This window comes from Chiloscyllium plagiosum, unplaced genomic scaffold, assembly GCF_037043375.1.
Source record: "Chiloscyllium plagiosum isolate Xiang-an unplaced genomic scaffold, Cpla_swu_hap1 HiC_scaffold_5, whole genome shotgun sequence".
In the NCBI taxonomy this organism is placed as follows: Eukaryota; Metazoa; Chordata; class Chondrichthyes; order Orectolobiformes; family Hemiscylliidae; genus Chiloscyllium; species Chiloscyllium plagiosum.
The window spans coordinates 131,516,430-131,540,061 of record NW_028270143.1 but is presented as its reverse complement, the minus strand read 5'-3'; the positions used below and the strand labels follow the sequence as shown (position 1 = coordinate 131,540,061).

Here is a 23,632-nt window from a genome sequence, read left to right as displayed (position 1 = left end):
ACCTCAGAGGATGTATATTGCTCCAAATTACAGAGAAGACTGAGCCCACTGAAGGAGGAAAAAGATGATTTGTAAACCTTGTTAAAGTTGTCCAATGCTATGATACTCTACCCTCTCATTGAATAGACTGTCCGGCAACTAAACAGACATTTAAGACCAGTTGCTATCCTTGGCACGACCTAAATGCGGACTAGAATTTTTACTGCATTAGATGACCCCGAAAATGTTTGGCGGTTTGTAACCAAATAATTTTCCAAATAACAGAGCTTCTCCATAGAATCCAAAGCTACAAGTTAGTGTCTTCTATAATGGAGGGAAGTGGACCTTTTTTCCCTGAACCGCTTTCCACTGTACTCACCTGGAGTTATTGAGTCAACCGATAATACCACTGCTGCAGGGAAGGATAGAATGGCGGTCAGGTTAACTGTATGCAAAGCCAACCCGAAACGCTCAGACAAAACACCCTGTGGAGAAAACAAAAAACAAGTCAAGAGATAATGAGAAGCAATGGGCTTTCTTGAAGGTGATTATTTCAAGTGTGGTATATATTCAGATGAATTTAAAAAGAAATGAGGCTCCTTGCATGAGCTTACATTGTGTTAGCTAGGAACTGTGGGGGTAGGACTTACTTATATGACACTGCAGCTTAAATCCAACAAATGCTTTACAAGGTTAAAGTGGCCACAAGAAACTTATCCAGCCACCATCCCATCCTGCTACAGTACCATGACTATAAAAAGAGACTGAATGACTACAACTGCAGGCCTTGGTTTTATTGCTGAGGAAGATGGCGTACATGCAGGGAGCTCAGCACACAACTAGAAAGGAGAGCAGGAAGCCAGGTTCAAGGCCCCTTTAGCATCCTCAGAGTTAAAAACACAAGGCCCAGGAGCTGGTTATCATGTTCTTAGCTGTAGTTAGTTCCATAGCTCAGTGAAAGTTAATAAAATCATGACGGCATGGATAGGGTGAATAGCCAAGGTCCTTTTCCCCAGGGTTGTGGTGGGGGGGGAGAGAGAGAAGAACCGTGGAGTCGTCCAAACCTAGAGGGCACAGGTTTAAGGCGAGAGGGGAAAGACTGAAAATGGACCTCAGGAGCAATGGAGGTGGCGTGTGTATGGAGTGAGCTGCCAAAGTGCTGGTACAATTACAACATTTAAAAGACATTTAAGAAGGATTTAGAGGGATATAGCCAAATGCTGGCAAATGGGACGAGATTAATTTAGAATATCTGGTCAGATTAGATGAGTTGGACCAAAGGGTCTATTTCCGTGCAGTACATCTCTATGACTAACTCACACATTAGAATGACAGAGGGATGCTTACTGATCAAAACCACTCTAGGTGGCAAACTGGGTTTTAATACCTAGCTTCACTTGGGATCCTGCTAATTCAGAGAGGTTTGGTTTGGTGACAAGCTCCAGTTTGAAAGTGAAAGGAGTCATGCACGACCAAACAAATCTATCCTCGTTTGCAAGCCCTAAGCACAAACCGATATGGTGTAAAATGTAGAAATTTGATACTGCTGTTGTTGGGTGCACCATCATGTACATATGGAAGCCAAACTACTTCAGGTAGCACTGCACTGGCTAAGTAATGCTGTCAAAATCAGGTATGGGCAGATTAAGATCAGGATAAAATACCCTCTCCAATGCTTTGCAAACCTTGCAAATTAAAAAAAAACTCTGAATGTATTGACATAGTGCATAGTAACAATCACAGGTTATTCTTTGCTGAGTACACAAATACTGCCCCTTGCCAAGCCCTGTATAGGACAGTCCAAACTTTAAGGATGTTGCTTGGATTCAAATTCATTACCCAGTGTTCCCATTACAGGCCAACCTCGATCATTTGAACGACACAGGTTCGGATAACAGTTTACCAAAGCATCAGGACCTCAAGATCTTGTTCAGATAATCCGAAATTTGGATAATTGGTGTTCAGATAACTGAGGTTGTTCCGTATAGTGCTTCACAGAAGTTGGAATTGGAAGCTGACACGGAATGATTGCAATTTAAGCTCCAATCCCACCCCCCATTCCAGTTTTAGATTAGTGAAATGTGGCACCTCTATTCCACAGAATCTCGGAATTCCCAACACAGCAGGTTGTTCCACTGACTTACTCTGGTTGTGCTTCACAGCACAAACAAGGAATGTTATCCAAAACCCAACCTGCTGGAAAGGCAGCATCTCAAACATCAAATGGCAGTGACAAGCTCAGAGCTTAAAGTAACAAAAAGGAAGCAGGCAGTAAAGTGGAATGGAGGGCAAGTTGAGATCAGAATGTATCAAATGACAGAGCGGATTCAAGGGGTTGAATTTCCTCCTCCTCCCTCTTATATTCTTATCCCTACATAACCCCAGGAAACAGTGGTGGTGTTCCTTTAACATAATCAGCAGCAAACTGAATAACTGAGTGGGCACAGAGAACCAGCCACATAGACACTAGAAGCTGAGAGAACCAATAAGGGAGCCAGATTCCCCTCTCTAAAAACTGCTCAGGATACTGGGAACTTTCCAGCTCACTGATTTGGATTTACTGAATTTCATTCCAGCTTACTGTGATGGCTTTCGATCTCATGGTCTGTGAAACTGAGCAAATGACACAATCACTTGGTGCACTATGGCCTGGACAAAGGGAATGGAATGGGTATTGCTATGAAGTTATAGGTGGACTGTACCTTAAGAGAAAGTGAAAACTGGCAAGGACTTAACAAGCACAGGGTGTGCTGAAACATTTAGAAAATATAACATTTGGCTGTGAAACAAAAAGCTGCGATGAGTTTTTTTTTTAAAAAAAAGAGTTTTTAAAGATTCCCTACAGTGTGGAAACAGGCCCTTCAGCCCAACAAGTCCAGACCGACCCTCCGAAGAGTAACCCATTTACCTCTGACTAACGCACCTAACACTATGGGCAATTTAGCATGGCCAATTCTCCTAACCTGCACATTTTTGGACTGTGGGAGGAAACCGGAGCACCTGGAGGAAACCCGCACAGACACGGGGAGAATGTGCAAACTCCACACAGATAGGTCACCCAAGACAGAAATGGAACCCGGATCCCAGGTGCTGTGAGGCTGCAGTGCTAACCACTGAGCCACCATGATGTCACTGTTTTGGTACACAACAAATTCAAATTTGGCCAATCAGTTTAAATTATGCCCCAAGATACAAGATCCAATCGAATTTGAATTTTACTATTTTGACAACATCAAACCAATGAGACGATCTGATGTTTTAGGGTATAAAAATCAGGCATTTTGAACAGTTAGCCAGAGCGGTAAAGAGCACCAACAAACAGACTGCCCACAGAGATGCTCTCTGAAAGGTACCTTTTCATATGAAATCTGTGAGGCAGAAGACCAAAGACAACAGTTAAATCTCCAGAGGAAAATCAACACAGCTGCCTGGTTTTGAAATTTGATTTTTTTTTGTAAAACTTATTTGGGGGTTTTATCAGATCAGTATGTTGTTGTAAAGTGGGAGGTAGATAAATTGATCAGACAAAGGAGGAAATACAGTGTAGATAGTTGTTGGTTAATCTGCTTTTTTTTTCTTGGAGTTAAAGAATAAATTGTTAATTTTTTTCTTTAAATAGTGAGATTTGGTAATTCTTTGTCACTTATACTTCTACAGATTACGAGGCGAGGTGAATGTGTGTGTGTGTGTGTGTGTGTGTGTGTGTCTGGTTTAAATTAGCAAAAGGGTTTACTCCGTGTCATAATAGTATGATAACTGCCCTCAAAACTCCTGAATGCTGGAAGGGGGAGGGGTGATTTGATTGTGATGACAATATGCAGGATTTCCCTTGCTGTTCCTATCTAATAATTCTTCCTTGAGGGGCAGATGTCTGTATGGATGTCAGGAAAGAACAGGTTCTAGCTTAGCAGGGACCGTCCACACAAATTTCATGTTAACACTCATCGTTGCCGCATTCACTTATTGAACAATGTGGCCATTTGGGGAAAGCCTAAGGGATTCCCTGGGATGTTGAACTGTATTTGCATGGTTTTAGGAATGCTGGGATAAAGAAAGATTTGTTATTTCTAAAACAAGGCGTGACTTGCTTCCCCACAGAACCGGCCCTCCCAAGCTCAGTGAACCAAACTAGAGGGCGTCCAAATAAACAAGCAATTCACTTCCGGAAATCTACATCTCCCAACATTTATGCATCAAAAACTATGCAACAATTAGAACACAAGTACTCTCTCTCCATCAAGAAAAAGAAAACTACCAACTCACCATAGCCATTTTCCTTTCAATTTGCAGTGTCACAATTACAAAAGTATTCGAGACTGGGGAATATAAAGAAGTCTGTTAAATCAACAGTAAATGAGCACAGAATGATATACACTAGTGATATGGGGGGTATGATATCACACTGTGGCATTTATGCTTCTCTTTCTGTCACATTACAGTTTCACTTTCTGCTTAGCTGCTAAAAAGATAACATTTGTCAATGGTGGTGACAGGAACAGCAGAGTTGCTGATCCCCAATTCAAAAGTGGAAACTCAAAACAAAGGGAAATTGATTCATGTCGGGAAGGACAAGATTACATTGTTATGTAATTGGAATGGACAGGAGGAGGATACAGGAGCATTTTAACCACTCGCAATCTTAGCTTTCGAAAAAATCCCAGGTGTTAGAAATTAAAGTCAACAAAAATAATAGTTGGGAGACAAGTTCAAAATTAGTGAATTGCGAGCAAGGAGGGATATTAAGTCTCATTGGGCAAGTTCAAAGTTAGATTAGATTCCCTACAGTGTGGAAACAGGCCCTTCGACCCAATCAGTCCACATCAACCCCCCAAAGAGTAACCCACCCAGACCTATTTCCCTCTGAATGATGCACCTAATACTATGGGCAATTTACCATGGTCAATTCACCTGACCTGCACATCGTTGGACTGTGGGAGGAAACGGAGCACCCGGAGGAAACTCACGCAGACACGGGGAGAATTTGCAAACTCAACAGACAGTCACCAGAGGCTGGAATTGAACCTGGGACCCTGGTGCTGTGAGGCAGCAGTGCTAACCACTGAGCCACCGTGCTGTGCCCGCAAAGGGCTAATAAAATTTCAGAGCAAGTTACTAGGGAATGACATCATCTCAAGACTTGTCCTGTCAATTTAAGCACCTACTGGACAATGAGAGACTGGGAAAGGCTCAGAGAAACAAACTAGTTCAAGTGCAGGTACTCACCAATTATAAGGCACAAAGCAGGCCAACTGTAGGGGTCTTTCAGGAACAGTGAGATTATTTGAATTGGATCCACTAATATACCATATCTGCAATTGAAAATGTATCAATGACCAGTTTTAAAGAAAAAATGATAAAGGTTAAAAAGTATTTCAAATTTTATTTCTTACATTATACTAAAAGTAAACTTGCAGACAACTGCTATATTCACTCAGAAGTATAGACTAGAACAATAATCAAATTGTTGTTTCCCCATAATCAAATTGAATCTAAATTCAGGGTAGGTACAGCAATGTTGCTGCTCAGTTTGGATTGGGAAATCCCCTTCCAGAATCCTCAGCTTTGAAATTCCAACACACAGCCACACCATCTTGAGTAATGCTCTGTTTTAGTTACACGGCGACAGTATTGTGGATGTTATTTTACTCGACCAGAAATGTAGAGAAAGTGAATTCAGGTCCCACTATGATAGTCTGAGAATCAACATTTAAAGCATCTGGAAATAAAAGTACCAGTAAATGTGGCCATGAAACTTTCAGTTAATGTAAAAACCCAATTAGTTTATACAATGCAATACAGGAACAGGCCCGTTGGCCCATCAAACCTGCACTGATACCTTATCCTTATTTAGATCTGTTACTTATTGCTTATACATGGTATCTATCTCTGTTTGCTTCATGTTCATGTGTCTATCAAAATACACCGTAACCGTTGTTAATGTACCCGCTTCCACCAGCTCCACTGGCATTTGTTCCGGCACCCATAACCTTGTGTGAAACATTTACCCCACACTTCTCTCCAGAACTTTCCCCCCTCTCACCTTGAACCTGTGCCCTTGTGTAGTTGACCTTTCCACCCTTGGAGAACACCTCTGACTCTCCACACAGTCTGAGCCTCTTAATTTTGCAGACTTTGATCAGATTGCCCCTCAGCCTGTCTTTCCAGTGTGTTTGTCCACCCTCTCCTCACTCCAAAAGGCCTCCAGACCAGGCAACAACCTGCTCTGCACCCCCTCCAAAGCATCCACATCCTTCTGGTAGTATAGCAACCAGAACTGCACGCTGTATTCCAAATATGGCCTAGCTAAAGCTTTATTCAGCTTATAATATCACTTGCAAACTTTTATATTCAATACCCTGGCCAATGAAGGAAGGTATGCTGCATGCATTCTTGACCATCTTACCCACCGGTGTTGCCACTTTCAGGGATCTGTGGACCTATACACCCAGATCCATTTCTGTGTCAATGTTCTTGGGTTCTGCCATTTATTGTATAATTTACACTTGCATTTGACCTTCCAAAATGCACCACCACATCTTTGTGGTAAAAACAAGGACTGCAGATGCTGGAAACCAGAGTTTAGATTAGAGTGGTGCTGGAAAAGCACAGCAGGTCAGGCAGCATCCGAGGAGAATCGGCATTTTGGACAAAAGCCCTACATCAGGAATATTCCTGATGAAGGGCTTTTGCCCGAAACATCGATTTTCCTGGTCCTCAGATGCTGCCTGACCTGCTGTGCTGTTCCAGCACCATTCTAATCTGGACCCCCATCACCTCATCTTTGTCCAAATTAAACACCATCTGCCATTTCTGTGCCCAAATCTGCAATATGTATCCCACTGAATCCTTCAACAATCCTCCTCACTATCTGCAATTCCGGCAATTTTGGTGTCACCCGTGAACTTACTAATCAGACCATCTACATTTACCCCGAGATCATTTACATCTATTACAAACAAAGGTCCCAGCACTGATCCCTGCAGAACACTAGTTATTGATCTCCATTCCGAAATGCACACTTCCACCCCCACACTGACTGCGCCAGTTCTGTATCCATCTAGCCAGCACACCCCAGATCCCATGAGACTCTACCTTCTGTACCAGCCAGTCATGAGGTACCTTATCGAATGCCTTAAAGTTTATGTAGACAACAACCACTACCCTTCCCTCAAACATGGTCATCTCCTCAAAAAACACAAACAAAGTTGGTGAGACTTGACCTTCCCCACACAAACCCTTGCTGCCTATCACTAACAAGCCCATTTGCTTCCAAACATGGATAAACCTGGTCTCTCAGTATCTTCTCCAACAGCTTCCCAGTCACTGATATCACACTCCCCACCCTGTAACTAGATTATCTGTTTCTCTTCTTAAAGAAATAAACATTAGCCATTCTCTTTTCCTCTGGAACCTCGCCTAAGGCCAAAGAAGATGCAAAGGTTTGCGTTAAGGTCCTAGCTATTTTCTCCCTTGCCTCCCACTGTATCCTGAGATAGATCCCATTTGGCCCTCGGTACTTGTCTACCTCGTGTGTTGAGATACCCAGCACTTCCACCTTTATAATGTTGACCTACCAGAGAGTATTCACATACCTTGCCCTAACCTCAATATCCCTCAATGCTTCACGTCCCTTTCTTTGGTGAATACCGGTGTAAAGTACTCATTAAGGATCCCACTCATTTTCTCTGGCTCCATACACAACCTTCTTCCTGAATTCAAAGTTTGTGCAAAGATTTGTAGCTCGGGTGCTCGTTGTTGTGGTTCTGTTCGCCGAGCTGGGAGTTTTTGTTGCAAACGTTTCGTCCCCTGGCTAGGCGACATCATCAGTGCTTGGGAGCCTTCTGCGAAGCGCTTCTTTGATGTTTCCTCCGGTGTTTATAGTGGTCTGTCCCTGCCGCTTCCGGTTGTCAGTTTCAGCTGTCCGCTGTAGTGGTTGGTATATTGGGTCCAGGTCGATGTGTTTGCTGATGGAGTTTGTGGATGAATGCCATGCCTCTAGGAATTCCCTGGCTGTTCTCTGTCTGGCTTGCCCTATGACAGTAGTGTTGTCCCAGTCGAATTCATGTTGCTTGTTGTCTGCATGTGTGGCTACTAAAGATAGCTGGTCGTGTCGTTTCGAAACGACCACACACGCAGACAACAAGCAACATGAATTCGACTGGGACAACACTACTATCATAGGGCAAGCCAGACAGAGAACAGCCAGGGAATTCCTAGAGGCATGGCATTCATCCACAAACTCCATCAACAAACACATCGACCTGGACCCAATATACCAACCACTACAGCGGACAGCTGAAACTGACAACCGGAAGCGGCAGGGACAGACCACTATAAACACCGGAGGAAACATCAAAGAAGCGCTTCGCAGGAGGCTCCCAAGCACTGATAATGTCGCCTAGCCAGGGGACGAAACGTTTGCAACAAAAACTCCCAGCTCGGCGAACAGAACCACAACGGCTTCCTGAATGCTTGAGTGGGCCTACCCTTTGAGAGAAAGTGAGGGCTGCAGATGCTGGAGATCAGAGCTGAAAATGTGTTGCTGGAAAAGCGCAGCAGGTCAGGCAGCATCCAGGGAACAGGAGAATCGACGTTTCGGGTATAAGCCCTTAGAAGGGATTCTCCTGGGCCTACCCTTTCCCTAGCAACCCTCTTGCTCGTAGTATAAGGACAAAAGGCCTTGGGATTCCCCTTAACCCCATTGACCAGGGGCATTTCATAGCTCCTTTTAACCCGAATTCCCCACTTGAGCTCCTTCCTACTTTCTCTATATTCTTCAAGGACTTAGCCTGTTTTCAGTTGCCTACAAATTAGGTACACTTCCTTTTTTGTTTTGGACGAAACTGATCATTTTCCCTGCCATCCAAGGTTCCCGAATACTGCTATTCCTGCCCTTCATTTTCCCAGAAACATGCCTGTCCTGCATTCTAATCAACTGGCCTTTAAAAGACACAATAGGTTGAACAGCAAACTAGCACAGATCAGCAATATGCAGGACCATATAACTGAGAACAGTCAGGCGAGTTCATAACATGTGAGAGCACTCAAGTGAGATCACAAGTTTAGACAGCAATTTCAGACATCAAAAAGTGAGATATTCAAGTGCTGGAGGCAGTGCAGTGAAGAGCCAGGATCATAAACTGGAGTGCTTGGAGTCTCAGTAATGAGGAAAAATTAAAAACATTCAGGTTTATCATACAATGGAACTGTCAAAGAAGGAACCTTCAATAAGTAGAAAATTAAATGTACAGAAAAATAATTAGACCATTGCCTCAAACGGGGAACACAAGTTAAAGGTAAATATCGGTAACCTTTGGGCTGATAACAGGAAATGCCTCTACTGGCAAAGGAGGACGGATGTGTGGGAGAAATGCCTGGGTGGCTCAGTGGTTAGCACCGCTGCCTCACTGCAGCAGGGACCTGGGATCGATTCCACCCTCAGGCGACTGTCTGTGTGGAGTTCGCACATCGAGAGCCGGGTTTTCAGTAACGGTGCGTGCACTGGGGCCTACATATATTAATAAACAGGGTCCTGTTCCTTTTTTGGACAGAAGGTAACCACAGCGCTTGTTTCAATTCAACAAAATAAAACGACAATCATTCTCTGGCTCACTTCTCAGGGCAAAACTCTGATCACAGTCAACCTGTCTTGTTAAAAATTTATACAAAGCTTGTTAGTTAACTGTCAGGTACACTCTCCACAGCAATGCCTCCATTAGTTCATAGACCCATCCTGCAGCACTCTCCTCTCTCAGTATAAATGTTATTGCCCCTTTACTTTGGCATTTTGTTTGAACTGTCCTAACAAGCGCACGATGAAAAGTTTTGAAAATCTGTTTTTTTGCCAAAAGACTATTTAAAGATATTAGTCTAAAGATCGTCTTCCTTTCATACTAGTAGAAAAACGTAACTAACCTGCAGTCGCTCCTACCTCGAGGTGCCTTTGAGATCGGTAACATATTTTGCACCAATTTGATTAACAGTACAGCCCCCACCTCTTTTAACTGGCTTTCTAAACTTCTTGAATTCACCATAACCCTCGACATTCAGGACTCAGACATTATGCAGCCATATCTCAATAATCACCATCATATTTACCCACTTCCAATGTGTGCTATCAATCCAAAGGTGCCATTCACTTTGTGTCATTCTCTTGCCTTTGCCCCACAGCCCTGCACATTCCTCCTTTTCAGAGCATGAGCACATTCACAATCTTTGACTTAATATTGTACTCAAAAGGCAGAATTGGCCTCAGCTGATGCCCCAGAAACCAAGCAATTTACAAGCAGCTGAGGAAATGGAGGAAAGAATAGAAAGGATGAAGCAGTAATCATTAATGAACATTACATTAGCTCAAGTATGCAGTGTGTTCAAAGTATTGTGTATAGAAACCACAATTAGCGGTTATTACACAAATTGTTCCACAACTCTAACATTTGAAAATTACTTGCACAGTTGTAACCGTGCTATATTTTCCAAAGATTCAATGCTTGTGTGTACACTTGCCTCGATTTCTCAGTTATTTACATCCTGGATCTCCCGGTTTCTCTCTGTCAGAGGGACAGGACATTGCTGAAGAGATTCAGTCCCTTCCTCTTCACAAAATTTGGCTCAGCTGTGAACTAAGTGGGATGATAATGCTGTATCTTGAGTGTGACGATATCACAACTCCCTTGATACATTCCACATTCAAGAGGGCAACAAGGGCTTGAAATATACTCAAAATGAGTTCGAATCGTAAATTGATCTTCTCTATCTCACATTCATAATGGCTGTTGATAATTTTTTTTTAAAAAAGTCAGGAATGATTTTCAAAAAATACTTACTTAATAAGATTCTCCAGAAAAAGACGAGCATTGCTCAAAATCTGTGAAAGAAAATTAAAAATGTGTTAGCGCTGATAACCAACCTGCATTAATAGTGTCAGCAATATCAAACTTTACAGATATTAATTCATACAAACTGCATGTCTTCTCAATTAAGCTGGACTTCAAAGATCGGTGTAGAAATTGCCACAAAGTTGGTCATTTTACAAGGTTACTATGCCCTTGAGCTTTTTTCCAAGAGACAGGATAATTGGCCAGGCTCCCACTAATCTGGGTTTGAAAGGTTTATTGAGGCCCTTTTTGTTTACCCCTAACCAAAAATGTGCAGGTTAGGTGAATTGGCCATACTAAATTGCCCATAGTCAGGGGTAAATATAGAGTGGGGGAGTGGGTCACTCTTTGGAGGGTTGGCGTGGACTTGCTGGGCCAAAGGGCCTGTTTCCACACTGTAGGGAATCTAGTCTAATCTAACAGATAATGCCTCTGGCCTAAGGCTTTCATATATTTAAAAAAAAGTATAACCAAAGGGGAGTGGCCAGCTAGCCTTCATTTAGATTAGAGTTTTTAATTCAGTTCAGTGACTGTGTGTGTATAGAGAGAGTGAGTGTGTGTGTATAGAGAGAGAGTGTGTGTGTGAATAGAGAGAGTGTGCACGCGTGTGTGTATATATAGAGAGTGTATGTGTATATATATATATATATATATATATATATATAGTGTGTATGTGTATAGAGAGAGTGTGTGTGTATGTGTGTTGAGTGTGTGTGTGTGTATGTATTTTTTTTATACACACACACATACATATATATAATATAGAGAGAGAGATCCAGCTGGGTACACACACTCTCTCTCTCTCTAACTTCAGACCCTGCTTTGTTTTATATTTATTCTTTGTACTTAGGGATGTGCTTATTGGGACTGTTCAAAGTATTTTCAGAACAACTAAGTTGGGATAGTCTTGTCAGGTTTTTGGATAGGATAAGTTATCTGGCATTCTATTTTCTGTTCTTTGCGCTTCATTCCGTAATTTTGTAAATAAATTCTGTTTGTTTAAAACTTGGCAGTCAGATCAGCTAATTTCACTCCAGGAATATCCACTTCCCTCAAACAAATAGCAAAGTTATGGTCTGGGCGTTATGTTTTGAGGGGTCAGGCCTAGTCCATAACAAAATCAACTCTCAATAGGACTCACGTAGGAACATGGAACGATCGGTCCTTCCTGTGCCTATTAGATTGTACTGACTGGCTCTTAACTCCATTCCCTATCTATATTCTATAACCCTCAAACATTGCCTAACAAAAACAGCCTGCCAGATTTAAAGTTTGTTTTTGGTTTACTTGCAATTCCTTTCTTGAATAGTTTTATTACATCTGCTAAATCTGCTCTCTGGAATTTTCCACGCCCTATGGAAGTTTGAACATTATTGCTGCTCAGATAATGGAATTCTTTCTTTAGAACATAGGCCACCAGGTCCTTGGATATGGTAGAGTTGAGTCTCAAGTTCCCCCAGTCATTTTACCTCTGATTGGTTGTTTTCATTGCTCAGTCCTTTGGAGTTGGGACATTATGTAGAGGTTGTACAGGGCATTGGCGAGGTCACTGCTGGAGTAGTGTGTCCAGTTCTGGTCACCCAGTTATAGGAAGGGTATTGTTACGCCAGAGGGGGTTCAGGAGAGATTTATCAGGATGTTGCTGGGTATGGAAGGTTTGAGTTATAAAGAAAGGATGGATAGGCTGGGACATTTTTCACTGGAGCTTAGCAAGTTGACAGGTGACCTGATAGAAGCTTATAAAATAAATGAGGTGTATAGGTAGAGTTGGTGATAGTTGACTTTTCCCTAAGATGGGGAATTTCAAGACTTGGGGCACATTTTTAAAGGTGAGAGAGGAGAGAGATTTAAAAAAGATGAGGTAATTTTTTTTTTTAAAACAGGGTGGCTCGTGTTTGGAAAAAACTTCCTGAGGAAATAGAGAACATAGGTACAATTACAACGTTTAAAAGACACTTGGATAAGTACATGACTGGAGAGAGTGAGAAGCTTGGGTTAGAAGTGGAGAGGTTTGGAGGGATATAAGCCAGGAGCAGGCAGGTGGGACTAGTTTAGTTTGGGATTCTGTTCGGTATGGACTGGTTGGACCGAAGGGTCTGTTTCCATGCCATATGACTCTGCTACTCAATGTCTCTATTTCCTCACTCCCCATGATAATCTTTCCTGTCTCCTCTTTGGAGGGACTAACAGCTACTTTAGCTACCCTCTTCATTTTTACACTGGTGAGGGGGGAAAAAAATAATTTCTCTTTCCCCTCTATCGTCAAATTTTGGTGGTCTTTGCTGGTTTCGAAAACACTCCCAATCCTCAGCTTGCTACTATTGAAAAATCACAAGTCTCTTCTTTTAATCTAATACTTTCCTCAATCTCCTTAAAAAGCCAAAGACTGACCTTGTCAGGTTTTTGTTTTTCAATGTAATCTTTTTATTGAATATTGTTTTAATTAACAAATTTACTAGAATTTTCTGAGGAAGTAACAAGCAGGATAAAGTGGGGGGGGGGGGGGGGGGTAAGCTGAGAATTTAATATATTTGGATTTTCAGAAGGCGTTTGACAAGGTACCACACATTAGGCTGCTGAAGTAAGAACTTATGATGTTGGAGGTGGTATATCAGCATGGATAACAGATTGGTTAAATAGAAGATAGAATAGGGACAAGAGGGGCATTTTCAGGATGGCAACCTGTATAGGGCCCTGGTGAGACCGCACCTGGAATATTGTGCGCAGTTCTGGTCTCCAAATTTGAGGAAAGACATTTTGGCTATTGAGGGAGTGCAGCGTAGGTTCATGAGGTCAATTCCTGGAATGGCGGGACTATCTTATGTTGAAAGATTGGAGTGACTGTGCTTGTATACCCTTGAGTTTAGAAGACTGAGAGGGGATCTGATTGAGACATATAAGATTATTAAAGGATTGGACACTCTGGAGGCAGGAAACATGTTTCCGCTGATGGGTGAGTCCCGAACCAGAGGACACAGCTTAAAAATAAGGGGTAAGCCATTTAGTACAGAGATGAGGAAAAACGTCTTCACCCAGAGAGCAGTGGGTGTGTGGAATGCTCTGCCCCAGAAGGCAGTGGAGGCCCAGTCTCTGGATTTGTTTAAGAAAGAGTTGGATAGAGCTCTCAAGGATAGTGGAGTCAAGGGTTATGGAGATAAGGCAGGAACAGGATACTGATCGAGGATGATCAGCCATGATCATAACGAATGGTGCTGCAGGCTCGAAGGGCAGAATGGCCTACTCCTGCACCTATTGTCTATTGTAACTACCAATGGATGACATGAGGCAGTCCTGGGTCCACAATGTTTTTACAACATACATTCATGACCTAAATGAGGCAAGTGAACATTCCACTGCCAAAGTCTGAAGTCACATGACACCAGGTTATAGTCCACCAGGTTTATCTGAAACCACAAGCTTTTGGAGCACTGTTTCTTCGTCAGGAGAAATGCAGGAAAGCACACACCAAAAGCAGCGCTCCAAAAGCTTGATAAGCCTGTTGGACTATAACCTGGCGTCGTGTAACTTCTGACTTTGTCCACTGCAGTCCAAGACCAGCTCCTCCACATCATGGCTACTATTGCTAAGGTTGTGGATGAACTAAAAGGAGGTGGATAGGCAAGTGGTGAGGAGTGGTGATGGTAAGAGTCTGCAGAGAAATGCAGACAGGTTGTTAGAGTGGGCAAAAACTTGGCAGATAAAGTATGGGGAAATTTGGGTTATATGTTTTTTTTCAGGAAGGATAAAAATGCTAAGTATTATTTAAATGGCGAAAGATTGCAGAAAGCTGCAGCACAGAGGGATTTAGGAGTCTTCCATTACTCTGGAAAAGCCAGCATTCAAGTTCAATGGGTAACAGTCGAAAAGGGTGGTGCTAGAAAAGCACAGTGGGTCAGGCAGCATCCGAGGAGCAGGAGATTTCAGGCATAAGCCCTTAATCATCTTTTCCAGCGCCACCCTTTCCCGACTCTGATCTCCAGCATCTGTAGTTCTCACTTTCTCCCAATGGGTAATAGGGAAGGTATGCAGAACGTTGGCTTTTATAGCAAGGAAGATAGAGCTTTAATGGAGAGAGGTTTTGCTAAAACTATCCAAAAGCATAGGTGAGCACACGTCAGGATTACAGTGAATAGTTCTGGGCTCTGTATCTATAGCAATCTGTATTGGCATTGGAGGCAGTGTAGAGAAGGTTCACCTAGGCTGCTATATGGTATGATGGGTCTGCCTTAATTGGAGGGATTGGAGTCAGTAGGGTCTGTCTCAATAGGAGAGATCGAGTTGGTAGGGTCTGTCTGCATTGGAATTAAGAATGAGGGGTGACCTTATTGAAACATAAGATTGTTAGAGGACTTGACAGAGTAGATGCAGAAAGGTGTGCGTGTGTCTAGGACCAGGCAGCATGGTCTCAGCACGGGGTTATACATTTAAAACAGCGATGGTAGCAACTCTGAGGAATTCTTTACACAGAAGGGCTGTTGAGGGTTATTAAATATATTCAATGCGGAGATAGACAAACGTTTAATCAGTAAGGGAATCAAGGGTCCTGGGGCAGAGCAGATGAATGGGCTGACTGGCTTATAACTGATCCAACATCTGAGGCTTTATTAATGTTTTCCATTGTTCATTTGTTACAAAACCCTTTCAATTTATTTATCCAACCAACCTTAACTAGCTCTTCCGTTAAACAATAACCAGCTTGGAGCTTGAGCTTTTTGGGCTGAAGGTTGAACTGCAGACACTGATGGATCAAGGAGGGGGAAGTTACCAGGATCTTTTTGTACCAGGAAGCAGGCACCTCTTACGATAGGATGATCTGATCAGGCTCAGAGAGAGGATAACGTGACTTCAAAATGGGGCACCCAAAGTAAAGGAGTGCAGCACTGCCATCTTTTACCTTTGCCCAACAGACTGGTTTGGGAGAAGAGGGTTCTAAGCCCATGGGGCACTGGCACCAATATTGCGACAAGTGAGATGCGTGCCATTGGAGAGTCTACAGTTCAACCAAACTGGGATTGGTGTTCTCGTGACCTGCATAACTAGCGGAGTAGAGCAGGTTTTAAACTAAATAAGTAAAGGCAAGGACAAATTTGAGAAGTTATAGGGAATTCAAGAGTGTAGAAAAGGCAAAAGGGGAAGGAATTCATGCTGGAAATAATAAACAGAATGATAGGAAAGGTGACAGTAGTTTTGTGCAGACTCTCTGATATTAAACTAAATGGTAGCACCAGGTATTGAGCAAGAACTAGTGGGGAACTTGCCAAAAGGGTACGACAATTATCATGCAGGGTTTTAATCTACATTTGGACTAGAAAAACCAGATGGGAATTAACTGAATGTTTTGGGGTTAATTTCTTCATCCAACATGTGATGGTATCAACCAGACAGCAAGCTTTACCAGACATAAGGTGCAGGCTCTGGTCCAGAGGCCTGCTCCAGAGGTGAGTAATAACATCTTTGAACAGGTTGATGAGAAAATATCTAAACCAGACTTGGTTTTGATCAGCAAAACAGGATTGATTACTGACCTCGATGAAAGCGGGCTGCAGCAGATCACAGTATGATTGAGTTTTATATACAGTTAAATGAGGAGAAGTTCAAAGTTAGATTAGTTCCCTACAGTGTGGAAACAGGCCCTTTGGCCCAACCAGTCCACACCGACCCTCCGAAGAGTAACCCACCCAGACCCATTTCCCTCTGAATGATGCACCTAATACTGTGGGCAATTTAGCACGGTCAATTCACCTGACCTGCACATCTTTGGACTGTGGGAGGAAACCGGAGCACCCGGAGGAAACTCACGCAAACACGGGGAGAATTTGCAAACTCCACACAGTCAGTCGCCTGAGGCTGGAATTGAACCTGTGACCCTGGTGCTGTGAGGCAGCAGTGCTAACCACTGAGTCACCATGCTGTGGGCCCAAAAGCTACTTTGAATTTAAATTTGAATTTAAATACAGTACAACTAAATATGAGGGCAGGAAAACAGAGCTAGTGATGGTGAACTGGCAACTGAGATCAATGGACAGGTCGTTAGAAATGCATTAGCAAACATTTAAGGGGATACTCCAGAATAGATACACTCAAATAAATTACATTTAAGGGGTGGACCCACCTGGAAAACTAAAAAATGTCAAAGATAATATCAAACTCAAAGGAAATACAAAATTGTGCAAAGCTGGTGGAAGGTGAGATGATTGAACAAAATATTAAAACAGCAAAGAATTACACCAAGATAATAAAGTGGGAAAAATTAGATGATGACAACAAGTTAGCCATACATACCCAATTCCCCTCCTTCCCCAAAGTGCAGAGTGAAAAAACTTTGTTCTTTAAGGAACATGCAACAGCCAACTGAGTAGCTACTTAAGTTATCAGAGGGTGAGCAGTAAGTTCCTCTGCTTTCACAATCTGGGATTTTAGAAGGAGATGCAGAGTTGAAACACATCACAACCCAGTACGCCATCCTCTTCTGGTCTCTACTAAAGTGCATCAGCTGCAGGCAGGAATTCACCATATGGGGAGATCAAACTACATTCCATGCGAAGTTACAGTGAAACATATTCCATCTGTTTTGAATGAAAGTGACTAAAACAAGTTGGCGTTGCTTTCTGTGCCAGCTTTTTTTCTAAGCCTTCATTTATAATCCTACCGCATTTAGCTCAGAGGTTGTGATGTTAGAATGGAAATGTCCTAAATTTAAATTTGGAGAGAGCTCAAATTGTGTTAGATTATATCACATATGCCAAGTTAGTAGGAATTTATACCCTGTGGCCTTTATAATCTGAGGCAGGCTAGTCTCATCCCACATTAGAACCCTGGCTCAACATTGGAAGCCTTTTGGCTTCACGCCAGCAATTACAAAGTCAGCCCCCCTTCCCTGCTCGCCCTCGGCATCCCAACAATATTTTCTCCCAATACTTTCAAGTCAAAAATTGAACCCATTGAGTATACTGCTGATATCCTTCATGGTATTAAAGTATCTCTTCCAGATCTCCCCTCAGCCTGCTCCGTTTTAGGAGCAGCAATCCAGTTAGAATCATAGAATCCTTACTGTGTGGTAACAGGCCATTTGGCCCATCGGGTCATGCCACCCAGACCCTTATTGTATCCTTGTACTGCATTTCCCATGGCCAATCCACCTAACCTGCACATCTTTGGATTGTGGGGAAAAAACACACAGAGACACGGGGAGAATGTGCAAACTCCACACGGACAGTTGCCAGAGAGTGGAATCAGTATCAGGGACCTGTCTTTTTGAGGCAGCAGTGCTAACCACTTCTACATCTATCTGCAACCGCAATGCTTAGAACTCCCCTAGTAAATCTCTTAAGTAATCCTTCCAAAGCCTTGGCATCCTTCCTGAATACAGTGCTAGGAGCTAGATACATCATGCCAGCTGATACTTTGCATAGCTTCCCAACGTCTGCAGTCTATTTATGAAGCACAGCACCTCGTATTTTATTAACTGCTTTTTTAACTTGTCCTGTCACCTTCAAGGGTGTGTACATAAACATCCCCAAATGTCTCTGCTCTTGCACCCTCTTTGATAATGTGCCATTTAGTTTGTATGGTGTCTCATTATTCCTGCCAAACTGCATCACCTTCCAGTTCGTACATCAAATTTAGTTTGCCATGTCTGCCCATTTTGTCATACGTCTATGTCCTCTTGAAATGTAGTAAACAGTGCAAAACATTGTAATAAAGTTTCATGTCACCTACAAATTCCAAAATTACACTTTCCCCACTCCTCCACGGCGTCATTCAGTACTGCGATGCTCTATGCAGACTTCAGTTCGGTCTAAAAGACTGACTGCCTATTGAGACACAGATGGACATTTTCTATCCTTTTAGATGCTGGTACTTCTCAGTTTATCTTAAGGGCTTCAATTTTGTTAAGTCTAATATCAGGAAGTTTATCAAATACTTTCCTAGGCTCATGGTGCAGTAATAGCAGTCCTACACTTGGGTCAAAGGGCCCGATTCAAGTGCCACCTGCTCCAGAGAGGTCTCATCACAAGTGGGAGCAGGTTGGCTGAGATACCTATTAAAAAGGCTCTTATGGTACAGTGGTAGCATCCCTATCTCTAAACCAGAAGGTCCAGATCCTACATGCTCTGGAGATGTGCCAGGAGATGTTTGAACAGTTTGATTTAAAAAAGCTATCAAACGCCTTTTTAAAACTGATATAAACAACATCACTTACTCTGACTTCATCCTCTCTCTGTTCGGTAGGCTCAATTAATTCATTCCTGAAGAAGGGCTAATGCCCGAAACGTCGATTCTCCTGTTCCCTAGATGCTGCCTGACCTGCTGCGCTTTTCCAGCAACACATTTCCGTCTCTGATCTCCAGCATCTGCAGACCTCACTTTCTCCTCAATTAATTCAAAGACCACTTACTCCTAATAAACCTGAGCTGACTCTCCTTTATTGCTGAATCAAATGACTGTTTTTTTTAAAACCAGATTATTTCTAAACGCTTCTCTACCATCAGCCTACTACCAGACTGCTCTCTAATTGCTAATTCTATCCTTCTCATTTTTTTTGGCCTCCATCATGATGGAGCAGTGAGTGTTTCAGAGAGATGTTTTGGATGTGGACGGCAGCCCTGCTAATAGCCTAAGCTCCTTGATCCTGGTGGCCCAGAGCTGGAAGCAACTGGGCAGCGTGCAACGTCACTTCTGTGACTGGCTGAGTCAACCACGCCAGGAGGTCACGAGTAGGTTATGATTTGGAGATGCCGGTGTTGGACTGGGATGTACAAAGTTAAAAATCACACAACACCAGGTTATAGTCCAACAGGTTTAATTGGAAGCACTAGCTTTTGGAGCGATGCTCCTTCATCAGGTGATTGACAACCACCTGATGATGGAGCGTCGCTCCGGAAGCCAGTGCTTCCAATTAAACCTATTGGACTATAACCTGGTGTTGTGTGATTTTTAACGAGTAGGTTAGACTTTTATTCCTTCCCTAAAAACAACAAGAGCTAACAATTGGAGCTCTCCTGACAATCCAAAAGCTTTATGGTCACATTTTTCAATGCACCAGCTTGTTGTGATATTCTCTAAATATCAATGCGTGATGTGCCTTCGCTCACCAACATAACTGCTGAAAGTTTCATTTGCTAATCGAATTTGAGTGCTGCTCACAAGGCCAACACGTATTGCCGACCCCTAACTTTAGGAAGTAGTAATGAAGAGCCTTTTGAAGTCTCTGTGGCATAGGTAAACTCACAACATTGCTGGAGTCCTCCAGATGTTTGAATCATCAAATAGTGAAGGAATAGCACTATAATTCCAAGACAAGATGGCATTCGACTTGAAGGGAATTGGTGGATGGTGTTTTCATACAATTACTACCCTTTCTATGATTAACAGAGATTGGGGTTTGGAAGACGTTATTGAGGAAGCAGAGTCCCTGCAGTGTATCTAGTGGGCACTGCTGCCACTGTGTGCACTGGTGGCAGAGGGAGCAAACATTTAAGGCAATGGATGGGTACCAATGCCTCCTGGGCACAGATAATTTTGAGCTCAGGTGGTGTTGGGGCCAAGGCGAGTGGTGAATATGCCATTACACTGCACCGGACCTATGCCTCATACATGGCGGGCAGTCTTTTGAGAGACAGACGGTGAATTGTTGAGAGCAGCATTTCTAGCTTCTGATTTGTTCATATAGACAATACTAGTATGTCTGCAATGCATCTCTGGTTGATTGTAACTCCTTGAGATGTTGAGGAGGAGGGACTCAGTGATGGTAATTCTATTAGAATGTCACGAAGACACTGTTAGAGAGAGACACAGTCATTCCATGACTCGTGAGAAATGAACTTCTTACCACCTGGCAGGGAAACTGATATTTCCCTTGCTCTGGCTAGACTTGACTTCACATTTCTTTGCCCCTCCCCAAACATGATCAGAACAAAGGGGAATAAAATCCAAGGAATAACCAAGCTTATCTCCAGCCTGGGCAGCGTACAGCCTGGATGACTCAACAGAGTTCTCCAATTTCAAACAACCTTCCCACCCAACCCAGCCCCAGCTCCTCCCTTCCATTCCATTGACCAATCTGATTCATCCCTCCCATCGACCAACCAGGTCCTACCCACCACCTGTGTTCACCGAACACTACCTCACCATGCCGCTACTCTTCCTCACCCCACACCCCAACGCCCACCTTATCTGTAGCTCCCCCTACCCCCGCATCTAGTTCTGAAAGGTTATACCCAAAATGTTGAATTCTCCGCCTCCTGATGCTGCCTGGCTCTGTGTTCTTCCAGCCTCCTGTTTCTCTACTAAGGAATAAAAATAAAACTGAGAATAGCAGTGGATTTTCTTTTTTTAGCTTACAAAGATAGATTATAAAGTGACGGAGGAGGAGCGTCTTATCTTCCGACTGGGAGTCGGAGGAGGAGCGTCTTATCTTCCGACTGGGAACCCTCCAACCGCAGGGGATGAACTTGGACTTCACCAGTTTCTTCATCCCCCCTCCCCCCACCTTGTCTCAGCCGAATCCCTCCAGCCCGGCACCGCCTTCCTGACCTGCAGTCTTCTTCTTGACCTCTCCGCCCCCATCATACTCCGACCTATCACCCTCACCTTGACCTCTTTCCACCTATCACATTTCCAACTCCCCTCCTCCAAGTCCCTCCTCCCTACCTTTTATCTTCTCCTGCTGAACACTCTCTGCTCATTCCTGAAGAAGGGCCTGTGCCCGAAACGTCGAATCTCCTGTTCCCTGGATGCTGCCTGACCTGCTGTGCTGTTCCAGCAATAAAGTATCACTTGTTTCTAAACAGGGTTGACACAGTTGTGAAGGACAGATCTATGCCAAATCCACCATTCTTGAGTGATTTAGATCAAATGAGTACAAGACTATAACAACATTGTTAATCTCATGATCAGGGAAAGCCAACCTCCCAAAATACACAAATCTAATCAATGGCAGTGTTTACTGAAGGGGAAATACAATAGGTGGCAGAAGGGGTGACCTTACATAAATATTCTGCAATTAGTATTCTGGGACATTAATAATTTCAGCACAAAACAAACCCAGCAGCACAGAAATTCGAGATTCGAGGAATAGGGAGAGAGAACAATTAAATGCGTGGCTTCAGGGATGGTGCAGGAGGGAGGGGTTCCAGTTTTTGGATAACTGGGGTTCTTTCTGGGGACGGTGGGACCTCTATAAACAGGATGGTCTACACCTGAACCTGAGGGGAACCAGTATCCTTGGGGGGAGGTTTGCTAGTGCTCTTGGGGGGGGTTTAAACTAACTCGGCAGGGGCATGGGAACCCAGATTGTAGCTTCAGGGTGCAGGGCCTGGAGTGTAGGGAGGTGAGGAACATGGCATCAATTTCCAAGGAGGGTGCCTGTAAACAGGGAAGTTGTTTGAAGTGTGTATACTTCAATGCAAGAAGTATACGAAATAAGGTAGGTGAACTTGCAGCGTGGGTTGGTACCTGGGACTTCGATGTTGTGGCTATTACGGAGACATGGCTAGAACAGGGACAGGATTGGCTGTTGCAGGTTCCGGGATTTAAATGTTTTAGTAGGTTTAGAGGTGGGGGTAAAAGAGGGGGAGGTGTGGCATTGCTTGTCAAAGATAGTATTACAGCGGTGGAAAGGACGATGGATGAGGACTTGCCATCTGAGGTAGTTTGGGCTGAGGTTAGGAATAGGAAAGGTGAGGTCACCCTGTTAGGAGTCTTTTACAGGCCTCCTAATAGTCCTAGAATCATTGAAGAAAGGATTGGGAAGGTGATTCAGGAGATGAGTGACAGTAATAGGGTGGTTGTTATGGGGGACTTTAACTTTCCTGATATTGATTGGGAAAGCTATAGCTCAAGTTCGTTAGATGGGTCAGTGTTTGTTCAATGTGTGCAGGAGAGTTTCCTGACACAATATGTAGACAGGCCAACAAGAGGTGAGGCCATACTGGATTTGGTTCTGGGTAACGAACCAGGCCAGGTGTTAGAATTAGAGGTAGGTGAGCACTTTGGGGATAGTGACCATAATTCGGTGATTTTTACACTCGTGATGGAGAGGGATAAGTGTGTACTACAGGGCAAGAATTATAGCTGGGGTAAGGGAAATTATGATGCGGTGAGGCATGACTTAGGATGTGTGGCTTGGAAAAGTAGACTCCAAGGCAAGAGTGTAAATGATATGTGGAACTTGTTCAAGGGGCAACTATTGAGTGTCCTTGATGATTATGTACCTGTCAGGCAGGTAGGAAAGGGTCGTGCGAGGGAGCCGTGGTTTAATAAGGAATTGGAATCCCTTGTTAAATGGAAGAGGGCGGCCTATCTCAAGATGAGACGTGAAGGTTCAATTGGGGCGATAGAGAGTTATAGGGTAGCCAGGAAGGACCTGAAGAGAGAGCTAAAAGCAGCAAGGAGGGGACACGAAAGGTCCTTAGTAGATAGGATTAGGGAAAACCCTAAGGCTTTCTATAGGTATGTTAGGAATAAAAGAATGACTAGGGTAGGAATAGGTCCAGTCAAGGATAGTAGGGGGAAGTTGCGTGTGGAGGCGGAAGAGATTGGGGAGACACTGAATGAATACTTTTCTTCAGTATTCACTCAGGAACAGGGCATTGTTGTCGATGAGAATACTGAGGCACAAATAAGTAGAATGGATGGCTTTGAGGTATGTAGAGAAGAGGTGTTGGAAATCCTGGAAAAGGTGAAAATAGATAAGTCCCCTGGGCCTGATGGCATTTATCCTAGGATTCTCTGGGAAGCAAGGGAGGAGATTGCAGAGCCATTGGCCTTGATTT

The 23,632-nt window shown here is 43.4% G+C and overlaps 1 protein-coding gene across 3 annotated transcripts in view; it reads right to left on the bottom strand.

The window, feature by feature from the left end:
- The window catches only part of LOC122550344 (diacylglycerol O-acyltransferase 1-like), a 135,930-nt gene that overhangs the window by 39,689 nt on the left and 72,609 nt on the right, over positions 1-23,632 (bottom strand). For all 3 annotated transcript variants that reach the window (XM_087987670.1, XM_087987671.1, XM_087987672.1), the window contains exons 3-6: positions 10,806-10,846; positions 5,203-5,288; positions 4,243-4,295; positions 359-464 (exon numbers count right to left, since the gene is read on the bottom strand). In XM_087987670.1, coding sequence (XP_087843796.1) covers positions 359-464; positions 4,243-4,295; positions 5,203-5,288; positions 10,806-10,846 — 286 coding nt within the window. The remainder of the gene's footprint in view (positions 1-358; positions 465-4,242; positions 4,296-5,202; positions 5,289-10,805; positions 10,847-23,632) is intronic.